This window comes from Budorcas taxicolor, chromosome 5, assembly GCF_023091745.1.
Source record: "Budorcas taxicolor isolate Tak-1 chromosome 5, Takin1.1, whole genome shotgun sequence".
Classification (NCBI taxonomy): domain Eukaryota; kingdom Metazoa; phylum Chordata; class Mammalia; order Artiodactyla; family Bovidae; genus Budorcas; species Budorcas taxicolor.
Window position 1 is genome coordinate 93,553,806 of NC_068914.1, and position 24,675 is coordinate 93,578,480.

At 41.6% G+C, this 24,675-nt stretch overlaps 1 protein-coding gene across 1 annotated transcript in view; it reads left to right on the forward strand.

Moving 5' to 3' along the window:
* The first annotated feature begins 1,891 nt into the window (after positions 1-1,891).
* GNS (glucosamine (N-acetyl)-6-sulfatase) overlaps positions 1,892-24,675 on the forward strand; it is a 48,323-nt gene continuing 25,539 nt past the window's right edge. The window contains exons 1-8 of the mRNA XM_052639739.1: positions 1,892-2,228; positions 13,097-13,156; positions 16,132-16,338; positions 18,258-18,323; positions 18,759-18,857; positions 20,490-20,657; positions 22,606-22,688; positions 24,058-24,176. Of these exons, the coding sequence (XP_052495699.1) occupies positions 2,016-2,228; positions 13,097-13,156; positions 16,132-16,338; positions 18,258-18,323; positions 18,759-18,857; positions 20,490-20,657; positions 22,606-22,688; positions 24,058-24,176 (1,015 nt within the window). The 5' untranslated portion in view covers positions 1,892-2,015. The remainder of the gene's footprint in view (positions 2,229-13,096; positions 13,157-16,131; positions 16,339-18,257; positions 18,324-18,758; positions 18,858-20,489; positions 20,658-22,605; positions 22,689-24,057; positions 24,177-24,675) is intronic.

A 24,675-nucleotide genomic window follows, 5' to 3' on the forward strand; every position in this document is an offset into this window, starting at 1 on the left:
TTAGTTCACCGATTCCGAGAACGTTAATGTTCACTCTTGTCATCTCCTGTTTGACCAATTCCAATTTGCCTAGATTCACGGACCTAACATTCCAGGTTCCTATGCAGTATTGCTCTCTACAGCATCGAACCCTGCTTCCATCACCAGTCCCATTCACAACTGGGTGTTGTTTTTGCTTTGGCTCCATCCCCTTATTCTTTCCAGAAAAGGCAATGCCACCCCACCCCAGTACTCTTGCCTGGAAAATCCCATGGACACAGGAGCCTGGTAGGCTGCGGTCCATGGGGTCGTGAAGAGTCGGACACGACTGAGCGACTTCCCTTTCACTTTCATGCACTGGAGACGGAAATGGCAACCAACTCCAGTGTTCTTGCCTTGAGAATCCCAGGGACAGGGGAGCCTGGTGGGCTGCCGTCTATGGGGTCACACAGAGTCAGACATGACAAGCGACTTAGCAGCAGCAGCTTCATTCTTTCTGGAGTTATTTCTCCACTGATCTCCAGTAGCATATTGGGCACCTACTAATCTGGGGAGTTCATCTTTCAGTGTCCTATCTTTTTGCCTTTTCATACCGTTCATGGGGTTCTCAAGGTAAGAGTACTGAAGTGGTTTGCCATTCCTTTCTCCAGTGGACCACATTCTGTCAGTCCTCTCCACCATGACCCCGCCATCTTGGGTTGCCCCACATGGCACGGCTTAGTTTCATTGAGTTAGACAAGGCCGTGGTCTGTGTGAGAAGGGGACGACGGAGGATGGGATGGCTGGATGGCATCACGGACTCAATGGACATTGAGTCTGAGTGAACTCCGGGAGATGGTGATGGACAGGGAGGCCTGGCGTGCTGTGGTTCATGGGGTCGCAAAGAGTTGGAGACGACTGAGCAACTGAACTGAACTGACTCAAGGATTAAACACAGTAAGACCCAGACTTTGCCCACCAGCTTCCACTACCTGGGAGGCATATTCCTCCTTTTTCTTAGTTAGTTCAGTGGCTCAGTCGTGTCCAACTCTTTGGGACCCCATGGACTGCAGCACATCAGGCTTTCCTGTCCATCACCAACTCCAGGAGCTTGTCTCACCCTCTGTCATCCTATTCGCCTCCTTCAATCTTTCCCAACATCCGGGTCTTTACAAATGAGTCAGCTCTTCGCATCAGGTGGCCAAAGTATTGGAGTTTCAGCTTCAACATCAGTCCTTCCGGTGAATATTTAGGACTGATTTCCTTTGGATGGACTGGTTGGATCTCCTTGCAGTCCAAGGGACTCTCAAGAGTCTTTTCCAACACCACAGTTTAAAAGCATCAATTCTTCGGCACTCTGCTTTTAGTCCAACTCACATCCATATATGACTACTGGAAAAACCATAGCTTTGACTAGACGGACCTTTGTTGGCAATTTCTCTGCTTTTTAATACGCTGTCTAGATTGGTCATAGCTTTTCTTCCAAGTAGCAAGCGTCTTTTAATTTCATGTCTGGAGTCACCGTCTGCGGTGATTTCGGAGCCCCCCAAAATAAAGTCTGTCACTGTTTCCATTGTTTCCCCATCTATTTGCCATGGAGTGATTGGACCAGATGCCGTAATTGCTTCCTGTTGACTGATTCCCTCCTCCTTTTATCCGATCTTTCCCCCATTTTCTTTTTTTCTTTCTTTCCCCCATTTTCATCCCTGCGCAAAGCACTCCGAAACAGGTCCTACCAGAACCCAACCTCTGCCCGAGCTGGGAGCAAGGGCGGGTTCGCCGGCCGGCAGCCTCCTCGCCCCTTCCAGGCCACTTCCCGCTCTCCCTACCGGCTGCTCCAGCCCAGCTCCCTTTCCGTCCGAAGCCCCGCCCCGTCTCCCGTCACTTGACCGCACGGCGTGCTCCGCCTCCTGCCCCCGATTCACGTGATCGCGCCCGGGAGAAAACGCCTGACCTGAGCTCCTGCCCCCTACTGTACACCCTTAGCTTCCAGTTGCTCGTCAGTCATCCGCACGTCTCTACACTCCGCCCGGGGTCCCCCCGGAGCCCTGTCTGCCATGCGGTTCCTGTCTCTGGCCCCAGAGAGGCCCCGGCGAGGCGGCCCCCGCCACCTGCCCTTCGGCAGCCCAGCGCCACCGCCGCCGCCGCCGCTGCTTCTGCTGCTGCTGCTAGGTGGTTGCCTGGGGGTCTCCGGGGCGGCGAAGGGCTCTCGGAGGCCCAATGTGGTGCTGGTTCTCGCTGATGACCAGGACGAAGTGCTCGGCGGCATGGTAACTCTTCTTTTTATTTCTGCCCCGCCCCTCCATTTCCCGGGCTGACTCCTGGGTTTCTGGCCCTTTTCCCCGACCCGAACTCACTCACCTAGCTACCTCTACCCCGAGCTGATTTGCTTTCGCCGCGCCGGGCCCATACGCAAGCTTATAAAGGTGAAGGACTCTATTTTCTCTTTCTCTCGTGTCGGTTCTGGGTCCACACACATGCATGCACCACACAGAGCTTTTAGTCTGGACCTTACTGCTGAGGAGTTTGCTTCATGTCTCGAGACAAACATGTGGACGTCAGTTAGGGATGGGGTGAACCAATAAGTAGCAGATGATGGCTAAGAGTACGCAAGCCTTGATTGTCTTTTGGGCTAGAGGACAAATCCAGGCCCCTCTGTGAGGGACCTAGGCCATTTACGCATTTGACCCTGTGTACGATGTCTGTGCCTAATATTTATAAAAGAAGTGCTGACATGAACTGTTCTGGTAGGTAGGTTGTCGAACTCCTCAGGGAATGCTTTGCCTTACAAGAATCAGGAAGATTCAATTAACCTAATGGAACACCTGGCTTATGCATTAAATACTGTCAGCATTCCGTTTTCTATCAGATGGATGTTTTTCCGAGACTTCGTTGTTTGCCAGGGTGAATTTTACTTCTGTATCTTCGTGTTCTCTTATTTGTGACCTTCAAGAACATCTACTCAACCAACCCCCTACCTCCAGGAGGCCCAGAAGGTGGCTTGCCTCAGGCACATGAGTGGTTGTGGCAGTACAGACAAAATCTTGACTAGTGCTCTGATCCTGGGCATGGCATTCCTCTTAATCTTTTTAAAAACAAGTTCTTTATTGCTTTCTTCCTTTCAGTTCTCTTTTTGCTTTGCAACACTTTAGGCACGAGGTTCCTAAGTTTTACTGTGTGGGAACACTCTAGCTCAGTGTCCTTCAGATTGCTGATTTCAACCCATAAGTGAGTTACGAAATTAGTTCAGTGAGTAGCCACCAGCTTTTTTACTTTCCTATGGAATAGAGTAGAATAGAAAATGTGTGATACATGGCAGTCAAGGTAAGCATATCCATATGTAGATGTGTTTTATCTGTGTTCAAGAGTATAAGAGTCTTTTCTAAATGATGTTTAAGATGCTTGCATTTTAACTCCATACTTGTACCTGCCACGTGTACCTCATTGCCTTTTAGTTTCTGCCCAGTCCCACTGACATTGAAGAATCTTGACCTAATGGCCCTCCTGGATTTTACTTGTTTTTTCCCACCATTCCAGCTGCCACACTTGCCCTCTTAACGAAACTTTTACCCACACCCCCTGCCTTGGGAGCACAGAGTCTAAGCCACTGGACCACCAAGGAAGTCCCACGTAACTCCTTTTTAAACACATTTTTGTTTGTATTTTTGAAGTGTTTTGGCCAGAACAATCAAGCCATCTCCATCAAAAATTAATAATGGTTTAGTGACTGAATTAAAAGGCCAAGTCTTCATAGCTCAGTTGAATACAAAATGCATCACTTGACTGTGAGATATTCAGGATTCAGTTTCTTCAGCTCTCATAGACCACCAGTGTGGTTTGTGTGTATCTGAGGTTTCTTCCCCTTAGAGTGTTAGTCAGGTTTACTCCTTTAAACCATTCTTTCTATAGATGTTTGTGCTGGAGAGAAGAGCCAAAATTAAGTGGAGGAAAAGTCAAATTTAATACTCTCAATTTTCTGGAAAATTCTGACTTCTGTAATCTTTTACAGACTATTCTACCACTAATAGTCAAACAAGACTTGAAAGGGAAGAGCAAAGAAATAATGGCATTTGAGAACCTACTTGGAGCTAGTTGGACTTCCCTGGTGGCTCAGATGGTAAAGAATCCTCCTGCAATGCAGGAGACCTGGGTTAGATCCCTGGGTTGGGAAGCTCCTGGAGAAGGGAAAGGCTACCCACTCCAGTATTCTGGCCTGGAGAATTCCGTGGACCACATAGTCCATGGGGTCGCAAAGAGTTGAACTCGACTGAGTGACTTTGACTTTCACTTTTGGAGCTAATCAGAGTGTGAAGTGTTTTATCCTGTGTTTCAGTCATCACAGGAATCCTCTGCTGTAGGTATTACATTTACCTTAAAAAATGAGAAACTTAAATTTAGAAGGGGCTAAGTAACTCATATAGCAATGTGGTTGATGCTTTTATTCACTCAGTTGTGTCTGACTCTTTGTGACCCCCGGGACTGTAACCTACCGGACTCCTCTGTCCCTGGGATTTCCCAGAAGACAATACCGGAGTGGATTGCCATTCTCTTCTCCAGGAGATCTCCCCAACCTGGGGATCGAACACAGGTCTCCTGCCTTGCAGGCAGATTCTTCACCACTGAGCCACCAGGGAAGCCTCACATAGCTATAATTAGGGGCAAATCCTGGCATCTTGTAATCTCAGAACCCTGAGAGTAAATGCTTTTTCTCCTATTCTAAAATACTGTGATAATACTGATTTACCAGATATCATTCAACATACCCATATCAGCATAGTCACTTATACCATACATAGATCAGAGATTTTTTCAGGTGACATTCAGGAACACAAGTGAGGTCATGCAACTCCTTAATTTACATGCAATACTTTGTGTATATTATTTTCTTTTTTGTGGAGAGAGGGAGGTCTCTGACCCCTGCTCCCCGCAGAAAAGATTATGAATTGCTGCCATAGTTGGCAAATAAACAGGGGTCAATCCCCCAGACTAACTTAACTTAGGTCGAAGGATTATAGCACTTGTATGGATTGTAGTTTGATGTGGAATCTTGCAGTCATCTACCAAAAAAGTAGTAGCTTTTTATGTGGTAGCATCATCTTTAACAGTTCATCTTTTTTGTTGTAGGTTTCATCTGTGGAACTCCATTTTTAGTTTTTGTCCAGGGAACTGTTCATCCGTTTCTTGGCTTTATTGGTTTTGTTGTTGTGGTGTGATGGACATACTGTTCTTCAGCGAAGCACAGGTTGCCCTTTGTAAAGTCATTCTCTCTAGAAAAAGTGATGTTTGGTCAAAATCTCAAGGAACTGAGGAAAGGGGACATAGGGGGAAAACAAATACATCATGTCTTTGCTTAAGGCAAAGTGATCTTTCATTTTTAAAAGTTAGCCATAGAACTATCAGAATGGTCTGAATGTTGTTTCAGAGCAGCTGTGTTTGGGGCCCAGGAAAGTAAATGAGTCCTTTAGCGTTGTGGGATTTTTTTTTGTTTCTTGTTTTTGCTTCAGACAAGTAAAGCAGCACATTAGTCATATGCAAGTGTAAGATTGGTGGTTTTTTAAAGAATGTAGTTTGGCCTTAACCTGTCCAGCCTCTATCTGTGTTGAGATCTCAAGGACTGACTTTATCATTCAGGTTAGCATGGGTTCACATATACATTTTTGGTACAAACAAGTTCCTGTTCAGGACTTGTTTGATTAAGCAATGAACGTGGTTATCCCTTTATACTGTTAGCAGTATAAAGGTTATGATTATTAATACCCCTTTGCTACTTAAACTGAAGGGCTTCCCTGATAGCTCAGTTGGTAAAGAATCCTCCTGCAATGGAGGAGACCCCAGTTTGATTGCTGGGTCGGGAAGATCCGGTGGAGAAGGGATAGGCTACCCACTCCAGTATTCTTAGGCTTCCCTTGTGGCTTAGCTGGTAAAGAATCCGCCTGCAGTGAGGGAGACCTGGGTTCGATCCCTGGTTTGGGAAGATCCCTTGAAGAAGGGAAAGGCTAGCCACTCCAGTATTCTGGCCTGGAAAATTCCATGGACTGTATAGTCCATGGGTTCTCAAAGAGTTGGACATGACTGAGCGACTTTCACTTACACTAAAATCTGAATAACTATACGGCCCTGCATCGACATCTGGCTCCTGCCTCCCTGTCTTGTCTTTTTACTGCATTCTCCCCTTTACTTTTGCTGCTTCTAGCACACTGGCCTTTGTTCCACCCTCATGGGTGTTGCTTTCCTTCTCTGGCAGCGTTTTACTTGTTGTTCACTCACCCTGAAAGCATCTTCTCCTGCTTTGCTTGACTGACTCACCATGTGACTGTCGGTACTGAAGTTGCATCCTGAAAGAGGCCTCTCCTGACCACCCATCCAAAGTAGTTTCCCCCTTTCCGAATCTCATCAACCTCAAGTACGATGTCCACTGCCTGAAATAGTTGTCTGTTTCCCTGTTGTTTAAGTGCAAGGATCATGAGGGCAGGGACCTTCTATCTTTTGTCCACCACTGCCTCGATCAGTGCCTGGCACACTTTGTTTAGTAAATGTGTTATAATCACACAATTTAGTCTTAGTAAAATCACTCTCCAGTAGCTTTGTATGAATACCAATTTGACTATTAAGTTCCCTATAATCAGCTCACACAGTCCTTTTCCCATTTACACATTGCATTCCTATTTCCCCTCCCTATGTATTCACTGCAAATGGCATATCTTCATTCTTTTTTACGGTTGAGTATTATTCCATTGTATATATGTTCAATATCCTCTCTACGCATTCATCCATCAGTGGACGTTGAGGTTGTCTCCGTGTCTCGGCTGTTGTAATGCTGCAGTGAACATGGGGTACATACATCTTTTCAAGTTAGCGTTTTCATTTTCTTCAGATACTCAGAAGTGAAACTGCTGGATCATATGGTTAGTTCTATTGTTAATTTTTTTAGGAACCTCCATATGATTTTTCATACTGGCTAAACCAGTTTATATTTCCATCAACAAATGCATAAGAAAGAAAGAAAGAAAGTGGACTTGTTCAGTTGTGTCCAGCTCTTTGGGACCCCATGGACTGTAGCCTGCCAGGCTTCTTCGTCCATGGAATTTTCCAGGCAAGGATGCTAGAGTGGGTTGCCATTTCCTTCTCCAGAGGATCTTCCCAACCCAGGGATCAAACCCAGGTCTCCCTCACCGCAGGCAGACTCTTTACTGTCTAAGCCATCAGGGAAGCCTGGTATGGGTTCCCTATTTTCTATATTACCAACACATTTTTTTAAAGTTGTGCATGTATTTAATTTTTAAAAAACTTTTAATTTTGTATTGGGGTATAGCTGATTAACAGTGTTGTTATAGTTTCAGGTAAACAGAGAAGGAACTCAGCCATGCATACACATGTATCCATTCTCCCCCAGACTCCCCTCCCATCCAGACTGCCACATAACTTTTAATCTCTTGTCTTTATAATAATAGCCATTCTCATAGATATGAGGTACTATCTCATTGTGTTTGTAATTGTCTTTTTGAATATAGCCATTTTATCAGGTGGGAGGTTCTATCTCATCGTGGTTTTCGTTTGCATTTCCCTGACAATTAGAAACATTGGGTATTTTTTCGTATACCTTATGGCCATTCATATGTCTTTTCTGGAAAAACATCTGTTCAGATCCTCTGCCCATTTGCATATTAATCCTTTGTCAAGTATTTTCTCCCATTCAGTAAGTTTCCTTTGCTCTGTAGATTTTTTTTATTCTTTAATGAGCTGTAGTTGATTTACAGTATTGTGTTTCAGGTGTACAGCAAAGTGATTTAGTTATATATATACATATACTTTTTCAGATTCCTTTCCATTAGCATTTACAGTGCGATAGTGAAATAGTCCCTTATTGTTGTTGTTTAGTCATTAAGTCGTGTCTGACTATTTTGCAACTACATGAACTGTATTCTACCAAACTCTTCTGTCCATGGAGTTTACTGGCAGGAATACTGGCGTGGACTGCCATTTCCTCCTCCAGGAGATCCTCCCAGCCCAGGGATTGAACCCACATCTCTGGCATCTCCTTGGCAGGCAGATTCTTTACCAACAGTGCTACTTGGGAAGCCCATAGTTCCCCATGGTACATAGTAAGTCTTTGTTTTTTTATCTTTTTATATATAGTCATGTGTATCTGTTAATCCCATACTCCTAATTTATCTCTTCATCCCCCACCTTTGGTAACCATAAGTTTGTTTCCTATGTTTGTGAGTCTGTTTTTATAAATAAGTTCATTTGTATTATTTTTTTAGATTCCACATACACGTGTATCATATAATATTATATGTCTTTCTATGCCCTTACTTATTATGATAATCTCTAGGTCCGTCCATGTTGCTGCAGATTTTCAAAATTTCATCCTTTTTATTACAGAGTAATATTCCACTGTGTGTATATGTGTGCATGTATACACACACCCACCCCACATCTTATTTCATCTATTGATGGACATTTAGGTTGCTTCCACATCTTGGGTGTCATAAATAGTGCTGCTGTGAACATCGGGGTGCATGTATCTTTGCAAATTTTCGACTGTCTTTTCCAGATACATGCTGAGGAGTGAGACGGCTGGATCATGTTGTAATTATACTTTCAGTTTTTTTAAGGAACCTTCATACTGTTCTCCATAGTGGCTGCACCAATTTACATTCATACCAGCATTGTTGGAAAGTTCTCTTTTCTCCTCACCCTCTCCAGCATTATTTGTAGACTTCTTGATGCTGGCCATTCTGACAGGTGTGAGGTAATACCTCATTGTAGTTTTGATTTGCATTTCTCTAAAAATTAAACAATGTTGAGCATTTTTTCCTGTGTCTGTTGGCCATCTGTATGTCTTCTTTGTGGAAACATCTTGTTAGGTCTTCTGCACTTTTTGGTTGGGTTTTTGTTTTTTTTATACTGATCTATTTGTACATTTTGGAAATTAACCCCTTGTGGGTCCCATTGTTTGCAGCTATTTTCTCTCAGTCCATAGGTTATCTTCTTCTTTATGATTTCCTTTGCTGTGCAAAAGCTTGTAAGTTTGACTAGGTCCCATTTGTTTATTTTTGCCTTTATTTCTTTTGTCTTGAGAGACTGATATAAGAAAATATTGCTACAGTTTATGTCAGAGTGTTTTGCCTTCTCCTTCTAGGAATTTTATGGTGTCATATTTAAGTCTTTAAGCCATTTTGGGTTTGTTTTTGTGTATTGTATGAGGGAGTGTTTTAGCTTTATTGATTTTCGTGAGGCTGTCCAGCTTTCCCAGTAACATTTATTGTATATTCCTTTCCCATTGTATATTCTTGACTCCTTTGTCATGAATGAATTGACCATAAGTGTGTGGATTTATTCCTAGGATCTCTATTCTGTTCTATTAATCTATGTCTCTGTTTTTATACCATTTCTGTTATGACTACTATAGTGGTGGGGTTTTTTTGTTTTTTTTTTTTGGTATTCAGGTATGTTGGTTTATAATATGTTTCAGGTGTGCAACATAGTGATTCAAGATTTTTATAGATGATACTCAATTCATAGTTATACCGTATTGGCTGTATTCCATGTGCTGTGCAGTGTTTCTGTGTACCTTATTTTATACATTTTATTCATAGTAGTTTGGACCTCTTAATCCTTTACTCCTGTCTTGGCCCTCCCACCTCCACCTCCCTACTGGTAAACCACTAGTTTGTTCTCTGTATTTGTTAATCCCTTTCTTTTTTGTTATATTCATTAGTTTGTTTTATTTTTTAGCTTCTGCATATAAGTGATAACGTACAGTGTTTGTCTGATTTATTTCACTAACCATAGTACCCTCCAGGTTGTTACAGATGGCAAAATACCATTCTTTTTTATGGCTAAGTAATATCCCATTGTAGGTATATACCACATCTTCTTTATATATTCATCTGCTGATGGAGACTTAGGTTGCTTCCATGTCTTGGCTGTTGTAAATAATGCTGCTCTGAACATTAGGGTGCCTGTATCTTTTCAAATTAATGTTTTTGTTTTCTGCAGGTATATATCCAGGAGTAGAATTGCCGGGTCATATGGTCGTTCTATTTTTAGTTTTTTGGGGAACCTCCATACTATTTCCACAGCGACTGTGCCAATTTATATTTCCACCAACAATGTACAAGGGTTCCCTTTTCTCCACATCCTTGTTAGTATTTGTTATTTGTGGTCTTTTTTAATGATGGCTATTCTGACAGGTGTTAGGTAGTATCTTATTGTGGTTTTGATTTGCTTTTGTCTGGTTAATGATGTTGAGCATCGTTTTTCATGTGTCTGGCCATCTGTCTGTCTTTGGAGAAATGTCTGTTTAGGTCATCTGTTTCTTTTTTTAGAATAAGTTTGTTAATTTTTTTGTTTGCTGCGCTGGGTCTTCATTGCTGCCTGGGCTCTGCTATAGCTATGGCTTGCGGGGACTACCCTCTAGTTGCAGTGTGGGCGCCTCTTGTTGTGGAGCATGGTCCTCCGGGCACACAGGCTTCTGTAGCTGCAGCCCGTGGGCTCAGTATTGTGGGTCCCAGGCTGTAGAGCAGAGGCTCAGCAGTTGGGGTACGCAGGCTTCTTTGCTCCGGGCCATGTGGGATCTCTGGATCAGGGATCAAACCCATGTCTCCTGCACTGGCAAGTGGATTCTTTACCACTGAGCCACCAGGGAAGCCCTGGTCTTTTGTTTCTTAATCAGGGTTGGTTTGGTTTTTTATACTGGGTTATATGAGCTGTTTACATATTTAATGTTAGTCTCTTGGCAGTCATATCATTTGCCCCTATTTTCTTCCATTTGGTAGGTTGGTTTTTGTTGATGCTGTTCGGTCAATAGTTTGTTGGGCATAGGCTTTTCAATCTCATTAGGTGCCATGTGTTTTTTATTTTGTTTCTTGCCTTAGGAGGCAGATCCAAAAATATATTACTACTGTTTATGTCAGAGAGCATTTTGCCTCTCTTTTCCTTAATGATTTTTATGGTTTCCAGTCTTACATCTAGGTCTTTAGTCCATTTTGAGTTTATTTTTGCATATGGTGGCAGAAAATGTCCTAATTTCGTTCTCTTACATGAAGCCATCCTGTTTTGGCAGCACCACTTATTGAAGAGACTGTCTTTTCTCCTTTGTATATTCTTGCTTCCTTTGTCATATATTAGTAGATCACAAGTGCATGGGTTTATTTCTGTCTCTCTGTTCTGTTCCATTGATCTACATGTCTGTTTTTGTGCCGGTGCCATATTATTTTGATTATTGTAACGTTGTAGTATAGTCTAAATCAGAAGAGCATGATACCTCCGGCTCCATTCTCTTTACTCAAGGTTATTTTGGCTATACGGGGTTTTCTGTGTTTCCACACAAATTGAAAAATTGTTTGTTCTAGTACTGTGAAAAAATGGCATTGGTGTTTTGATAGAAATTGCATTGACTCTGTAGATTGCCTTGGGTAGTTTGGTCATTTTAACAATATTAATTTGTCTGATCCGTCAGTCAGGTGTATCTTTCCATCTGTTTGTGTATTTTTTAGTTTCTTTCATCACTGTCTTACAATTTTGTGAGCGCAGGTCTTTGACTTCCTTAGGTAGGTTTATTCCTAGGTATTTTATTCTTTTTGCTGTGATTATAAATGAGATTGTTTCCTTAATTTCTCTTTTTGGTAATTCATTGTTAGTGTGCAGAAATGCAACACGATATCAATTTTATTAACTGAATGTTAATGTTGTGTCCTGCAACTTTACCAGATTCATTGAGCTCTAGTAGTTTTTCGGTGATGTCTTTGGATTTTCCATGCATAGTATCATGTCGTCTTCAGACAGTGACAGTTTGGCTACTTCCTTTGCAATTTGGATTTCTTTTCTTTTTCTTTTCTGATTGCAGTGGCTAGGACTTCTGAAACTATGTTGAATAAAGTTGGCGAGAGTGGGTATCCTTGTCTTGTTCCTGATCCTAGAAGACAGACTTATTTTTTTCACTGCTGAGTAGGATGTTAGCTATGAACTTGTTATATATGACCTTTATTATGTTGAGGCACATTCCTTATCTATCTACTTTGAGAATTGTTACCATAAATTGATGTTGAGTTTTCTCAAATGCTTTTTCAGAGTTCTTGAATAAATGAAAATTCTCAAGCTAGGTTTTCTAACATCTATATAAAACATTGGTGGAAACTTTTATACAGTGAGAATGACCCTATTATTAATATAGTTGTGTATTTGGGTTATTAGTCTGCAAGGAATTTTTACACAACAAAATCCACTTAAAACTGTGTTCAGTATGGTCTCAGCTTTCAAAGGCACTTCAGAATCATCATCAACCGACTCATATAATACAGCTAAAATGAGCTTCTTCAGATTGTCCTTTCTTGCTGTCTGGAATCTGAATAAAGATTATTAGTATTTATTACTATTATTTGTATCTAAATGACCAACACCATGCTTTCTGTCCTCACCATAGGATTTGAAACTAGTTGTTTTCTATACTTGTCAGGATCTTACATTTTGAGCAAAAGGTAAAAAGCAAGGATATAAACTAATTTCTGACTATTCTTTTGCTTGATGAGGTTCTGTGTAGATCTGTTTGCCCTTTGGCTCAAGTTTTACCTGAGGTGGTGGTTGGTCTAGTGCAGAGGGCCATGAGCTTATACTCAGAAAGTGGGCATCCGGGCTGCACTGCCAAGTGACTGATATTTGAGTCAGTTTGGGGGCCTTGTCTGACTTTCAGAACCTAAGTGTTGTTTTATTTCTGTTTTAAGGGGTGAAAGGCTCCTTTCATATCATTTTCCACATTCTGCTTCTAAAGATGAATGAATGGAGTTAGATATGCCCCATCTTTTTGTAAAGGGGCTGGTGATAAATGAGAGAAGGGCATCGAGATCTCATTACATTGAAATCAGCGTTGCTAGAACAGTGCCATCAGCTGTGAACTTTCCCTTCCTGCAAGCATTCTAACTACCTGAACTTTTGCACAGGACATAACTGACTGTAATCAAACTTGCTGGGTTCATCTCCTGAATCACACAGGACTCTCAGCTGTTTCTTAGTGTTAGATGGAGCTGATCATTTGGGAATAAAAGGTTGAGAGTAATCAAAAAACACAAATTTTGTCTTGTGTGTTTTAGTTTATTGGAAGAAATTGTTTGACAGATATTTATTTATTTTACAGACACCACTGAAGAAAACCAAGGCTCTCATTGGAGAAATGGGAATGACTTTCTCCAGTGCTGTAAGTTTTGAAGCTGATTTAATTTTGTTAAACTCTGTGTTTATATTCTAAGAAGAAACACTCTTTTGAGTAGTCTACTGTAATTTTTATGGTTTTTCTTCTAGTTAAATGCCTGATCTGAAGGAAGGATTCTATTTAATGTGATGTAAGTTCTTTTAATTGAAATATTACTACTTAACTATTGAAGATTTATGGCAAGTATCTTGTAAGCCATTCTGATCTGCAGCTCAGAGCTATAGAAGTTTATTTAAACCTTCATCATTGGAGGTTTGGAAACGGATTGTAAGAATTGGGTGTCGTTTGTACTCTGTAAAGTGTTCCATGGTAAAAGCTTGCAGGCTACTTTACAAAGCCCAATTAACCGTTATAGTCAAACCTAGCAAAGATAATACCAACAAAACAGAACAAGCCTAACAACTATGCATGTGTGTATGCATACATATACGTGATATTAATACATGTGTATATGTTCATGTATAAACATAAATGCAAAGATCCAAAACGAAACACTAACAAATCAAATTCAGGAACCATGCTCATAACCAAGTCAGTGGGAGCATAGCTTAGTGTCAGGAAATCCTTTGAAGATCAGTACAGTGTTGTGGTGAAGAGCACAGACTCTGGAACCAGACCACTGTGTTTTGAATGTTCTTGCTGTCTCTTTTCTAGCTGTGCTTCCTTGAGCAAGTTGTTAAGCTTTTTTGTCTTTGGTTTCCCCATTTGTAAATAGGAATACTAAAGCCTATCTCAGAGGTTAAATGGATTGTTACAAGTAAAGCAAGCACTTACATCAATGCCTGACTTGTAGTAAGTACCACTGCATAATGGTGGTTATTATGTCGTCCACCAGCAATGGTTAAAAGAAGGAAAATTAGATGGTTGTCTCAACAGATGTTTAAAAGTCCTCTGAGGGACTTCCCTGGTGGTCCAGTGGTTGGGACTTTGCTTTCCAGCAGTGAGGGGGTGAGAGTTTGATTCCTGGTCGGGGAGCTAGGATCCCACATGCTTGCAGCCAAAAAACAAAAACATAAATGCAGTATTTTAACAAATTCAAGAAAGACCATTAAAAATGGTCCACATCCCCCCAAAAAAGTCATCTGAAATGTTGGCACCCTTTTTCTTGTAATTTGTTAAACCATTAGAGGAATACACTATGATGACTATTTCAAACAAACAGCATAACTTACAGTTAAGATTAAAGTCTCAGGGTACTATTCTTAGGGACGACAACGAGGGCCCAGTATCTCTCATTTAATCATCTACTGAACTGTCTAGTCACTGGCATTAAGTCTTGTGAAGACCAAAATTGTTATTTCCATTTGTCTAAAGTTTCTACTTAGAAATCATAAGAGAGTTGTTGGAAACTTTTAAATTAATAGAATTTAGTGAGTTAGAAATGAAAAGCTGTAAATAACTTTCTTCCATGTAACTAGTTAGAGAAACATGAGGTTGGGGGAGAGGTGATCCCAGTGATATAAAGGCAGGAAAATATAGACTCTAGGAATAGCTAGTGGTGTCCAGTAATGGTTAAGACCTATAAATGCAGTTAGAATATTTGGTGAGTGATAAAGTACTTCATGCATAGTTATACACATCATTTTCTGTGGGGAGACACATTATAAAATGCTTATTCTAGTCAGAATCCCAGTGGGATTCTTTTTAGGCTGAATTTAGTGATTCCAGAGTTAACTGGAATAATAAGTAGGTTAGAATAATCAAGGTAAAATTTTTAAAGAGATATCTCTACCAGACCCTGAATTGTAATATGAAGATGCAGTGAACAGCTTAGCATTGGCCAAAAAATAGGTCAGGAAATAAAAAAGGAGAAGAATTAAAAGAGTTGCCAGTGTGAAAATTACAAAAGTCAAACATCCAACCAAATTAAAAAGCAAAAGTAAAAACTGGGAAGTATTTGTAGCATGATTGAATCCTTCCTTAAAGCTTATGTAGTGAGTGAGTGAATTTGCTCAGTCGTGTCGGACTCTTTGCGACCCCATGGATTGTAGCCTATGAGGCTCTTCTGTCCATGGGATTTTCCAGGCAAGAATACTGGAGTGGGTTGCCATTTCCTTCTCCAGGAGATCTTCCCGACCCAGGGATTGAACCCAGGTCTCCTGCATTGTAGGCAGACAGACGCTTCACTGTCTGAGCCACCAGGGAAGTAAAAAAAAAACCTTATATAACAGGAGGGGAAAATGTGCAAAGCACGTGAACAGACCATTCACATGAACATAATTGATCAATATGCATGTGGAGAATGTTCATCCTCACCAGTATTTAAGAACACCAATTCCAATTTGAAAGGCCAAAGAAATGTGAATTATTTCAAAGGGATAGTACGTAATTCTGGCAAGGGTGTGCTCAAATGAGCAAAGTGAGCATTCCTGCCCTGCTGCTGTGAGTATAAGCTACTATTACCCTTCTGTAAAGTGGATCGGTAATGAGTGTCAGGACCGAGACAAATATTACTAGGTCAAACAGAGTAATTCTGTTGATGATAGGAGCTAATGGATACATAATTAGAGTAGGGAAAAAAAAATCTGTGTCCAGTGTATTAAAGTGATGTAGGTAATCTACAAAACTCCAGATCAGCCTGAAAATGACTCCCTACTTCTCAGCTGCCCTAGATTCGAAGAGTATTCTTCATGTTTGTTCAGGACCTTGCTCCCAGCATGCTGTGTTCCTTCTGTGTAACATTTCTTCGGCCGATGAGATTAGAACAGCTTCAGGTTATCCTGTAAACAGAAACTAGCGGAAAAAGAGGTGTTTTCTCTTGGCTGTTCTGTTTCCTGTCTCCACTAGAGAACTTAAAGCAGCTCTGAAGTGTGTCATATGTAAAGAAAATCCCTATTCCACAGGAAACTAGAGGTCTGAAGTTAGGGCAATTGAGCCGCTTTCTTTGTTCTGATTAGAAATGGTGAGGAATCCGTCTGTCTTGTGTAACTCTGTCTCTCTGGCTTCTCTTCCTTTTGAAGTATGTGCCAAGTGCTCTCTGCTGCCCGAGCCGAGCCAGCATCCTGACAGGGAAGTACCCACACAATCATCACGTGGTTAACAACACTCTGGAGGGAAACTGCAGTAGCAAGTCTTGGCAGAAGATCCAGGAACCGAATACTTTCCCAGCAATTCTCAGATCAATGTGTGGTTATCAGACCTTTTTTGCAGGGAAATACTTAAATGAGGTATGTTGAATGGTCTAATTATTCCCTTTTGTTTTTTAATAACAGCTCCTGAAATGTGAATTTATATAATTCATGTTAATTGTTTTTTAATTAGTATCTATTCAAGTCATGTTAAAGAGTTTTCGGGTATCTGGCATTTCTCTTCATCTACCTGTTAAACAGGAACTTATTTACATGAATGTAATTTACAGGATTTGGACATGGTGGTTATTCTTTCTTCAGATAGTTTCTGGAGCATTTATTTTAAAATAGTCTTCAGACCACTGTGGTCTGAGACAATCTTCCCTTTTTCCCTCAAGAATTCTGCTTGTCACATGGCTATCACGGTATCTTTGTTTCCAGTTCTCCTTTATCAGGACCAGAGTGAAGAATTTTTTCCCTTGAGCTTCTTTCCTGAATAATAACAACTTAACCCATTTTTGGGAAACAGATTGTGGGGGAGATAAGTGATGAAGGAAGAGCACCCAAGCCTAAGACATTCAGGCCATTGAAGTATGTGCCTGACTGGTTAGCATGCTGGCCTTGAAGGCCCGGGATGAAGGGAAGCCTCGTTGTGACCTGCCCAGGCCAGACTTCAGGGTCTTGGGTCCACCACACTGGCCTTAGCATTTAGTCAAGAGTTCAGGCTTAATGAGAATAGTGTGTTTGAGAATGTTTGGGATTATCTTTTAAAGTAAAAGTGGGATTCAGGGCAAAGAGAACACGTATGTTTTCTTATGCACTTTATCCATGGTTGCTAGAGATCTTAATATCTGATCTGAATTTTGTTAATTCTCTCCCTCCCTGTAATAATGGGGGAATTGGCAGCTTTGTGGGTTTGATGAAAAATGAGTCAGTTTGAAAAGAATCGTGAGCAATAAATGTGGTGGATTATGGCTACAGGTCATAAAGAGAACACACACTGCTTTTCATGTTGAAGATCTTCTAACATAGACAAAATCAGAAATTCTTCAAAATACAAAGAATTAGTTCTTAGAGGTACTGCATTAAATGGACAGTATTAAGCCTTGTCAAGATAAAATGGGATGACTCTGTGGTCTCCTCACTTAATCTTCACTCTATCTTATCAGATAAAGTGAGTCCAAATGTAGTTTTCAGGGCAGTTCCCTGGTGGTCCAGGGGTTAAGACTCCGAGCTTCCAATTCAGGGGGTGCGGGAACTAAGATCCCACATGCCATGTGACATGGTCAAAAAATAAACATAAATAAAATAGCAAAAATGAAAAAATGGACTTCATCAGCAGGAGAGCTGAACTGATAGACTGAGAGCTTATAGCCTGATTTGGGCTGTTAGCCACAAGGCTGGCTAGCCCATTCAGTCTATGCAATCAGTAGCTCAGCACGTGGGCCCTATGGCTTTAGCTATATTGCCTTTTCCTGTAAAGGACTAAGAGTAAATATTTTAGGCTTTTGCAAGCCACATGTCTGTGTAGTGACTATTCAGTTGTGTCATTGTCACTGGAAAGCAGCCACAGGCCTGCGGAAACCAGGAAGTGTGGCTGTGTTTCAGTAATGCTCCACCATCACTGAAGTTTAAATTTCAGGCAAATTGTCACAAAAATAATCCTCTCTTGATTTTTTTTAAATTCAAGTATATTTGATTTTGTTTTTTTTTTTGTTTGTTTGTTTTTTTAGTGTTTATATTTTTTAACGTTTGGAAGAAAATTCTTAGCTTGCCAGCCGTACAGAACAGCTGGCAGACTAGATTTGGCCGACCAGCCATAGTTTGCCAACTTACACTTCAGACATCGCTAGGTCTTTAGTGGTCTTCCCTTTTCAATTGATTTTTGTACTTGTGGAAATTGAGCACTTAACTGTGTTTCGGGCACTGATGTAAAAAGATTCTGACAGTTTTCGTGTTTCTTTCTGGTCTGGTCACATCCCGTGAACTTCTGATGCATTGCTTGTCTTGCTTTCCAGTATGGAGCCCCAGATGCAGGTGGACTCGGACATGTCCCTCTGGGCTGGAGTTACTGGTATGCGTTGGTGAGTGAGCGATGAAGTCAGCGACAGTTACACACAACCCTACAGGTTTACTTTCTACTGTAGCTCTGATATTGACATTACTCGGTTTGCATTTACAGTTGGCCATTTCATCTCCTTGAAAGTCTGTTGATTTGTGAGTCACTCTGTTGTGAGATATTTTTCTTGCATTCCACAAGGTTTAGCAACATATTTTGCTGTTCTACCGGATCTGTGTCTGGGTTTTTTTAACTAAGCGTATTATTGAAATTCTGCTCGTAGTTAACAAAACCGTAGTCAAGAAGTCTTAATTCAGTATTGACTTGAGCAATTACCTCTTATGTCTTACCACTGTTGAAGCAGAGTACAGTTTAGCCCAGTATGGTTTCCAACTTTCATTTTGTATGCTGGCCTCATTTAAAAAAACAAAAAAACAACTCACTTTCCTCTCTTTCATAGGAAAAGAATTCTAAATATTACAACTACACTCTCTCTATCAACGGGAAGGCACGGAAGCATGGTGAGAACTACAGTGTGGACTACCTGACAGACGTCTTGGTGAGTTACTGAAGCTCTGTCCTTGCAGTTTAGCTCATGCTTAACTAAAGACTCTGCCTCAGAAGCCTTCAGTTATCTTTGTTCACATTGAGTAGCATGGATAAGAACTTGATCTAACTGCTGAAGCGTATTTTCAGCTGGTTAAAGATTCCTGAGAGTGTTTTTCTTTGTAATTAAGCCAGGCTCAGATCTAATGTTTTTGAAATTCCAGCAGCAAATCCCTTTCCCAAAGGCTAATCTCTAATACTGTGGAGATTACTTTGAAGAGGTTTTACACTGTAAGGGTTCCTACTCTTGACCCCAGTTTTACTCACAGGCTGCAGGATGACAGCTTCATCATGAGGGTAAGGGGATAAAGGCAGGGAAGTTCTTCAGGCATTGAGTATTATATGTTAAAAAAAAATACTGAGATGGGAACATGAATTTGGGACTCTCCTTTCCTGTCTAAGATGGTTCTAATGACAACCCCCCATAAGGCATTCATTCACCAAGTACTTCAGCACCCCTTGGAGCTGGTACTAAGCAATAAGTAAAGCAAAGTCCCTGATTCTATGGGAGGTCACCTTTTAGGGATAGATTTATTTACACATATGTGTGTTGTCTTGTTAGATGGTGATGAGTTAGAGCAATAAGGCAGAGGATGGAAGATACTTAGATAGTATTTAAGCAAAATCCCAGAGGAGATGAGAATGGACTATACAGATCAGTGGAAAGAGTGCCCCAGGCAAAGGAAGCAAAAAGTGTGAAGGTGTTGCGGTAGGAGTGTGCCTGGCGTGTTGGAGAAACCACAGAGTGTCTGACGGGGCTGAAGTAAAGTTAGATGGGTGGGATGATGGTAGGAAATTGATAGGGTCTTTTGAGTTTCATGTTGGGAATAAATGAAGATGTAAATCAACTAGAACAATTAAAAACATAGCATGTACGTATGTGGGAAGCTTTGATTTTCATTAACTGTCTCCAGAGAAGCAAATGAAGAATTTAAGTCCAGATAAATTAAAACCCTGGTGTGGCATATTTGGACTTAGTATTATTCACTTAGCTTAACTTCAGCTGGCATAATTTAAGATATCCTATCTACTCTCTTGACCCCAGCATTTTTGTAAGATTATGGTAACTTAATTCTCCTTTCCCACTATTGTGAATTAGGTTGACTCTCTTTTATATTCATTAAAGCATCAAATGTATATGCTCTGAGCTGCATTCATGTAAATTAATACTAAAATGGCCAAATTGTTCTTTTTTTTCCTCATGGGAGGCATAGCAACTTTCAGGTTGTGTAAAATCATCAGCGTTAGTTGCTCAGTCATGTTTGACTCTTGGAGACCCCAGGGACTGTGGCCTGCCAGGTTCCCCTGTCCATGGGGGTTCTCCAGGCAAGAACACTGGACTGGGTTGCCGTTTCCTTCTCCAGCTTTCTTAAGAAGGGGTGTGCTTTTCAGTTTTTTCATGCATTTGCCTGGAAGCTATATGATTCGTTCCAGTAACATGCTTGCAAGTGACTGCAACATAGATTATGTGCACAACTGGGAGAAAGCTCATAGGCCCCTGTACCACCTTCACCAGAGAACAGATGCTTGTCTAGGCCTCAGCTGTTGGGTAGGGTGAGAGGTGACTAATCTTTCTATGTGTCAGGCCAATGTCTCCTTGGACTTCCTGGACTACAAGTCCAACTCTGAGCCATTCTTCATGATGATCTCCACCCCAGCGCCCCATTCGCCATGGACAGCTGCACCTCAGTACCAGAACGCCTTCCAGAACATCTTTGCACCGAGAAACAAGAACTTCAACATCCATGGAACGGTAACTTCCCCTCAGCCTTGCATCAAGCCAGGCTCGACGTGATTAAGTGTATAATACACTGGTCAGGAAGCCTTTGAGTCGTGTAGTTGGTCTTCCTTCTCAATCTTCTCGGGGTAATTGTGCCTGTCTCTAGTACACTAGGTAGTATACACGTGCTTCAGAAGTCCAGGTAGGTTTCCTGCCATGCACCCAGTGAGCAACTCGAGAGTCCACGGGGAGTGGTAGAGAAATGCCGTCTTTCCTGCCTACAGTCCCTGCTGATAACCTCCATGCTGGCTCTCCTGCCCAGCAGTGGCCGAGACATGTCCCTTGGGGCTGAATGGGGCCTGCAGCGTTCTCCTCTGGGTGGAGGCATAGGAAAAAGAGTGGTGACGCAGTGTAGTGTGATTGGAAAGGGAAGTTGGATGGCGAAGTGGCCCAGAGCAAGGAGTGTAATAAAGGGGGCTGTGGCCTAATGCTGTCTGCCTCCAGTGCCACCTACCCTTCCCTCGGTCCAGGAGATAGCAGTTCACTGGTTCCAAGACTGAAGACTTGCTGCCTCCTCATGCTTGTCTCCCTGAAGTCATAGTTACTCGTGAGGTGGTAGAAAGAATGAGTCCTGGAGTTAGTCAGTACTACCGCTTTCTAACTAAGTGACCTGACGGTTAGTAAGATGCCTAACTTCCGTTTTTCCCTCTCCAGTGGGGGATCCTGACCTCTCATGCAATTCTTGAATGGATTACAGTTGTTGTCATTCAGTTGCTCAGTCATGTCTGACTCTTTGCAACCCCATGGGCTGCAGAATGCCAGGCTGCACCATCTCCCGGAGTTTGCTCAAACTCAAGTCCATTGAGTTGGTGATGCCATCCAGCCATCTCATCCTCTTGTCATTCCCTTCTCCTCCTGCCTTCAGTCTTTCCCAGCATTGGGGTCTTTTCAAAGGAGTTGGCTCTTTGCATCAGGTGGCCAAAATATTGGAGCTTCCACATCAGTCTTTCCAGTGAATATTCACAGTTGATTTCCTTTAGGGTTGGCTGGTTTGATCTCCTTGCTGTCCAAGGGGCTCTCAAGAGTCTGTACGTAGAGGCATTTAGCACGTCGCCTGGCACAGGCTGTGCTTGCTGTATATGATGTTAAAACTGAGTGAACTGAGTTTTAAACCAAAGGGCTGGTCTCTCTCTGTTCCAAAAGAAGTACATACAAGCTCCCATGGCTAAGTAAGCCTAGCAACTTAAGGTTAAATAAGTCACTGTGCTACAGAATTTCTCAGTTATTCATGTTCTAACATGAATTTGCAATAGGAGAACATGCTGTATAGCATTTTTCAAGCATACTAACTAAAGAAGACTGAGGATCACAGTTTGTGTGGTGGCGGGCTAGGGTTGTACGAATAGGGAGGAGAAAATCAAAAGTATTTGGCAATTTTTTAAAAAAAAACTTCTTTATTTAAATGAGAAGAAGCCTTTAGATTTGAAGTTTTAGAAAATTGCTATGATAAGGTTTTTTCCCCGAGGTCTAAGAATTATCTATACCTTAGTAGGAAGATAGAGGGGAATGGAATGATGACTTATTAGGCAAAACTTAGAGGAAGGTAAAGTTAGTATTTACCCTTTCGTAGTTTGAGTGGCAGACTCAAGCACAGATTCTAAGTTACAAATGTAATCTAGTCAGTTTCCAGTATCTTTTCTCTAAATGTCTTATGCTGCTCAGGAAGGATCCCAGGCCTTCTGCTGTTAGGGAGGGGTTGGGAAGAAGCTAAAAAATGAGCGATAATTTGCAGAATTTTTTTTTTTCTTATAAACACAGAGAAGGGAGGTGGGAGTGGGTGGTGGAGGGAAAATCTGAAGTTGCTTAATCAGGCTTAATCAGTTAGTTCCTTTTTGCTCAAGTATCAAGTGATCCTTTTATTTACTCTAGTACTTTGACTGTGGTGACTTGGTGCTAACTTTTTTTTTCTTTTTAATTTTAGAACAAGCACTGGTTAATTCGGCAAGCCAAGACCCCAATGACTAATTCTTCAATACAGTTTTTAGATAATGCATTTAGGAAAAGGTAAGAGCTGCTCCTTTCTCAGTCTGGGTGGTCTTTGAGGACCCTTAGAAGCAACCCATGCATAGAGGACTGCACCATGAGAAAAAAATCAGAGCTTAGCAAGTTGGTGGGAGAGATTCTGATAGGGGGTCTCCGCATTTAGCAGTAAGGTGGCCTTTGGCCGTCAGGACTGATTAAACAGTCCTGACTTGTTAACATGTTGCAAATTGGAGCCATTTGGTTGAAATTTTTCTTTTCACTGTGTCTAAAGAAAATTACTTAAGACCCAAAGGCTTAGACTAGAGCAAAATATCTGCCTTTGCTGTTTTGAGTTTTCAAGAAAATTCTTTTAAGTCAGGTTTTTAAAAGTGTGTTACTTTCTCTTAAGATGTATTTAGTTTTGGACCAGGAATTGGCGGACTGCTTCTGTGAAGGGGCCGATAGTAAATATTACAGGCTTGTAGGCCATCTTGTGTCTGTTGCTGATGCTCAGCTCTGCTGTTGGAGTGCACAGCAGCGCTGGACAGTATGAGAATGAATGAGCATGGCTGTGTTCCAATAAAACTTCATATAAAAACAGCCCACAAGTTGTCATTTTGGGGGTGTAGAGTTTCAGATTTGCAAGGTGAAAACATTCTGGAGATTGGATGAGCATGGCTGTGTTCCAATAAAACTTCATATAAAAACAGCCCACAAGTTGTCGTTTTGGGGGTGTAGAGTTTCAGATTCGCAAGGTGAAAACATTCTGGAGATTGGTTTCACTCTGTGAATATACTGAACCCTACTGACCTATCCACTTACAGATTGTTAAAACGGTAATATTTTATGTCTTGTACCACAGTTGAAAACAGAAAGAATGTGGTCCAGCTTTGACCCATGACTATAGTTTGCTGACCCCTTTTAGTCCATTAAACACTGTTGCAGCACAGGTCTGTCTGAATTCATCTCTGTCAATCAGTGCTGATTTGACAAGTTTGCCTTCTGGTAGTGGGTTTTTTGTTTGTTTGTTTGTTTTACTTGAAGGATAATTGCTTTACAATATTGTGTTGGTGTCCACCATATGTTGACACCAGGAGTCATTCTCATCACCAGTCATGATAAATAATAAAGCTAATTCATTTTTTAAAAGCCTAATGTATTTCTATGGAATCAGTTAAATTTGGAGTGTTCTGGAATTTTCTAATCTGTGTTTTGCAATGAAAGAAAGGAACGGAAATATGGGATTGGAGCTTTCAGGGAAGAGTGGCTTTGAGGGGTTTCTTTGGGAGGGAGTTTGGGGATGTTTTGGGTTTGGGAGCTTGTTTGGACTGGCTTCTGCTGTTCGGGCAAGGTGGCAGTACCACAGCCCTTTGTCTCTGAGGTGCTGTTGCTGCCCTCTGTTCACATTCAGGTGGCAGACTCTGCTCTCAGTGGATGACCTTGTGGAGAAGCTGGTCAAGCGATTGGAGTTCAATGGGGAGCTCAACAACACCTACATCTTTTATACCTCAGACAACGGCTATCACACAGGTAAGGGGCAGAGCGTGACCTTGGTGAAGGGCCTTTCCGTTCTCACCCAATCAGTAGCGCTGGCTGGGAGCTTCTGTCCTTTTGCAGTGGTGAATAGGCCAGAGGGAGGGTCTTGCCCTCAGGCCTCCTCTGGTTAGAAGGCCAACTCATTCCATTAGGGAAAGACCCAGTTCCATTACTTGCCATTTGACAGGCTAAATTATGTGGTGTTCTAAGGAGTCTAAGCAGAGAATAAGCTTGATGGGTTGGAGGCAGGCTTTATGAAAGAGGTGAGAAACTGAACTTGATTTAAAAGATAAGTGGATCTTAGAGACCAGGGGTATGACATTTTACACAGGAAGGCGAAGAGAGGGTTGCCCTGGGGAAAAACTGTCTTGTGACATTAGGTTTTTGGTGTGTGTGGTTTTTCTTTTGTGGCTTTTGTCTTTTCACAACTGCAGTATGAGTCAACCCCATGTCCTTGACTTTCATCCTTTTTACTTGGACCTTTAGCTAAAAA